Source organism: Nuphar pumila, chromosome 13, assembly GCF_984573655.1.
Source record: "Nuphar pumila chromosome 13, dmNupPumi1.hap1.1, whole genome shotgun sequence".
Lineage (NCBI taxonomy): Eukaryota > Viridiplantae > Streptophyta > Magnoliopsida > Nymphaeales > Nymphaeaceae > Nuphar > Nuphar pumila.
This window is the reverse complement of record NC_143261.1, coordinates 81,130,550-81,135,166: the sequence shown is the minus strand read 5'-3', so window position 1 is coordinate 81,135,166 and position 4,617 is coordinate 81,130,550. Positions and strand designations below refer to the sequence as shown.

The 4,617-nt window shown below is 37.8% G+C and overlaps 1 protein-coding gene across 1 annotated transcript; it reads right to left on the bottom strand.

Moving 5' to 3' along the window:
* Nucleotides 1-488: 488 nt before the first annotated feature.
* Nucleotides 489-4,362, bottom strand: LOC149818872 (cytochrome P450 85A1-like). The gene is made up of 9 exons (XM_089984125.1): nucleotides 4,134-4,362; nucleotides 3,013-3,334; nucleotides 2,776-2,925; nucleotides 2,437-2,688; nucleotides 1,715-1,801; nucleotides 1,548-1,626; nucleotides 1,305-1,411; nucleotides 970-1,094; nucleotides 489-683 (listed from the first exon to the last, which is right to left on the bottom strand). Exons 1-9 carry the CDS (start codon nucleotides 4,322-4,324, stop codon nucleotides 596-598), a joined length of 1,401 nt encoding a protein of 466 aa, XP_089840251.1. The 5' UTR covers nucleotides 4,325-4,362; the 3' UTR covers nucleotides 489-595.
* Nucleotides 4,363-4,617: the final 255 nt, after the last annotated feature.

Sequence of the window (4,617 nt, the reverse complement as noted above, 5' to 3'; positions counted from 1 at the left end):
TAGCTTTTAAATCCAATCCAAGACCTATATCCGAAGCTAAAATCCATAATAAATATATTAAAACAGTTGAACGGATCACAAGGTCCAAAACGAAGTTAGTATCCAAGTTGTCCACACAACGTAAAAATCAAAAGCTGAACTAGACGAAGACGGCTTCACGGACGTAGTAAAGTTATTACGAAACAGAACATAGCTATTACGTATAAGACAGAACATGTCTGTTATGTTCTGTTGTTCTGTCCAATCTTGGACAGGCCATCAAAGACACCCTAAGAGATTCAGTGTCAGTGCTCAAAGATATTCACTGTAATTTAGCACTGGAGATGACCCTCCCAATTGGAGGGCCACATGAATCATTGTATCATTTCCTATTTAATTGCAAGAGAGTTGAGCCCCAAGTATCTTAATAATACCAATTTCATCCATAAAGAAGAAAGACATGCATTTGATATAGTATTGTGATATATTGGCACTCTATTCTTTTCCTGTATGAATATTTTTTACTCTGAAATGCCAAGTAACAAAAAATTATGGATCATTCCTAATTTCCTTCACATTTTTTTATACAAATATGAAGGGGTACATTACTGTATATTCAGTAATCGGAAACTCTGATTCTCAGCCCATTAGGTGCATCAACTCTGGGAAACTTCAAAATCTTGTCTCCTCCAACTTCTTCCCATCTAAATGAAATAAAAACAATAGTAAGCGACCAGGCTAAGATGCTAAATGATCGAAATGACAGTAATTTTGATATGTAAAATTAACCATCCAGAACTCCATAGTCCATACATACAAAGCACTCTGTTTACTGTGGTGCATATGAGTTGTACCAAATACCCACCAAAAGAAGGTCCCAATGACTATATGGATTCCAAGGCTTTCTAATAGTAATGCTACATTTTTTGCAACCAAAGCTACTATAAAAAGTATATCAATATTGAAGGAAATGGGTTTTCAAGTGATCACCTGTATCTAGTGACAAAATAGTGAAGAAACACCGAGATTATTACTGTTCCCAACTCCTTCCCTGGGCACAGCCTGGTTCCACCTCCAAACATCATGAAATACATATTGGCCTCCAAGTTCTTTTCCTGTATTTGAAGAATGTATTTAGCAGTGTAGTAATACTAATTGAAAACTATAAATGTGCAAGGTTGTACTTCTGGATACGAAGGAATGAAGAAACAGGACTCCTAAGCTGAGGTCATGCAATTGGAACAAGGTTTCGTGATATTGATGACGATGAAGTTAATGATTCATTGAAAGGTATGAAAGAACTAAGCGCCTCTCTGTTCACAAACCTGCCATCTCCATGGGTTGAAAGTTAATGGATCAGGGTAAATGTGGGGATCAAAATTGGTCTCTCTCATGTAAACATATATCTTCCACCCCTTTGGAATAGTATATCCTGTAAAAAAAATGTGAACAGAGGTAAGAAAAAATGGGATATTCATTTCTTACATTCAAAGATTGACAACAAGTAGCTTGTTTTCATCTCCTAAAATAAGAAAACGCATGGAACTGGTAGATTTTATATATCCAACCATTCAATTCCATTTCTTCGGTCGTCCTCCTTAATACGCCATTCACAACTGTTGCAAGTCTTAGTGTCTCATAAATCACCTGCCAATAAAAAGAAAAGACCAACTTAGTTTTACAGCAAAACACAGATTCTTAGTGGATGAAAGATGAAAACGAATTGATAACTTACAGCTCGAGTAAACGCCATGGATTTGTAGTCATCCCAGGTTAGTGGTTCCCCTGTTGCTTTTGTTCTTTTAATTGCTAAGTGTTCTTCCTTCAGTAAAACAATCATGGATAGAAGGACAAAAAGTTCAGTATTGCAGAAATAAATTTGGAGAAATTTTATCTCACATAATTAAATAGGTAAAGCCATATGGAACGCTTGACCAGGATCGGCAACATCACGACTAAAAGATCTATTACCCCCCCCCCCAAAAAAAAAAAAAAAAAAACAGCAACAATCACTAAGACTGACTGGTTTTAGTTGATCAAATGACTATTTGGTCCATCAAAAAACTGATGCAAAAGAAAAATGTTGACATTTGATAAGGAGAGAGTCTTAAATTCAACAAAATAAGATAACAAAGGCTTCTAGCCGTCCCCATACGGTTGTGATAAGGCTTGATCATGATTAGATGATGATGATATAACAAATGCTTCTCTGTTTAAAAAGAGATATATTTTTTATTTAACTAATAATACCAACTATTTTACCTCTGGTACTTTAGGACATCCAATCCACCCGGATCCCCCCACCCCCCAAAGGACTAAGTAAAGAACGAAGAGAAAAAAATATGATCGCACTTTTCTGAAAAAAGAAAAAGAAAAACATCGAAGCAACATTGGTTCAACTATTGCGCAATCGTAAATTGAAAAATAAATTTCAAACAGATTAGCTCGATTGCTCACCCTAAGCTGGCAAAGTGCTCTCGGGTTATCATGGAGATACTTGACAGCCATCATGGTGGTGGTGGAAACGGTTTCATAACCAGCATAGATGATTGCAATCAACAGATCAAGAATTTGATCATCGGTAAGTTTGTACTTGACTTTCTCATCATCTGTCGTTAGTACAGTTCCAAGCATGTCATCATAGGTAGCATAGGAAGCTCTTCTTTCTTCAATGAGTTTTCCCAGCAATTTAAGAATGTTCTCCCTTGCCTATTAACAAAAGCACAAACAGAACATAACCCAGTTCAGATGAGTATCAAAACTAACTTGCAACAGAACTTGCAAATCTGCGAAAACCTGAAATCCACGACGATAGTTGGTCCCGGGAAGATTGATTGGCATTGACAGAGTCCCCTCAACCAATTTATAGAACTCGGGCCGGAACGCATCTGCTACTGCACCAGGAGAGATACCAGCGACTTGCTTGAGTGACAGCAGAAATGCCATCTGCACAAGAAGCAGAGAACTCACGTCAGCAACATATTTGTTATTGAGACAGTAGTCAATTTAAGAGCTTATGAAGATTCTTCATACCTCTTTGGTTTGCTCTTGAATATCAAGTATGTTGCCACTCCAGTTATGGAGATTTGATCTCATGAAAGTGTCAATGTCTTTCAGAAGGACATCTCTGATCATGTTAGTGTTGATGAGGGCAAACATTGCGCCTCTCATGGTCTTATGGAGGGATACAGGGACTGCTGCAATGTTCCATTTTCCCAAGATATCAAGCATGGACTGTGGATATCCAGGAACAAGGCCTTTACTCTCATTCAAAAGAATAAATCTGTTGAGATCTGGATCCATGGAAATCACTGTAGGGCAGCCCAATATATGTGACTTGAACACATTACCATACCTACAAATATAAAAAAAAACCATTAGAAACGACGAAAAAAGAAAATACAATAAAAAACATTTTTTGATAAATAGAAAAGGAAAATGGAAATCTTAAAAGAAAAGTGGTGATTGTCTATGGAGTTGAATGGTAGCGAAGCTTGCACAACCAAAAAGAAGAGCCTCTTTGGTTATTTATTCCACCTCTCAACAGGTCGGATGAGACCAACACAAGAGAAACTAACGTTTTCTATGGTTTGATGCAGCTTTTAAACAGAACTTCATAATTTTTCAGATTCAAGACATTCAAATGCTAGCAAAGAAACAGAGCAGTATATTGAAAAAGCAGAGTTGGGGATGATGAATATAGGAAGTCTGGAAGGAACTTGAATCATAAAACAATTTGCAACAAGTATAAAGAGAGAGAGGATCAAACACCCTTTCCATTAGCAGAAAAGGGTGTGTAGTCAGACCATAAGAAAAGAATCAAGAGCCCCTATAAAAACAGAAAAGATTGCTGGCCTGTATCTTTTCCAAAAGGTTGCAACTGCTCAACATGCATGATGAAGCAGAACCAGAAACTTAAAGATGTGACAGACAATTCGTTCCACCAAAAACGAAATCCCAGCAACTCAACACAACCATCTCATTTGATACTTTTTCATGTTTCTTTACTTAAGATTTAGAGACATGCACCAAAACAGTCAACATGCAAAACCAGAAGAGAAGAAGAGATTGAGACTATGATGGTTGTGACGGTGATTCTCAAATAAGAAATTTTTCATGATGATGGTAGTGAACGTAAAGAACAACCATATCACCTTGCTCTCTGCTTTTTCATGAAGTCTGGTCCATATTTGAGGAACTCAGTGGTCTCTCCAAAGATGGGCCAACCCATGGTACCAGGGGGCAACCCCTTCTTCCTATATCTCACTTCATTCCATTTCAGCAAAGTAATGCAGAAACAGATGAACCCTGTAAGCACTCCCAAAATCACCAGAAAGAACCCCATCTCTCTCTCTTTCTTTCTTTCTCTCTCTCTCTCTCTGAAGCACAAATCAGCCCACCTGGTTCTGCTTGATATATAGATTTTGACAGAAATTTTACCAGGCACGCTTTCCCTGTATGACTTGACTCGCACAAGGGTCCCACTTGATGGTTTACAATTTGATTCATAACATTCCCTTTTTGGTTTCTCCATGGGCTAACCGTGACGTGGTGTCCCAGGCCTCACGCTTATCCAATTTTCTGTTTTGGTTTGCATGTAAACATACTCCAGTTAGGAGTCACAAGGATACGGAAACG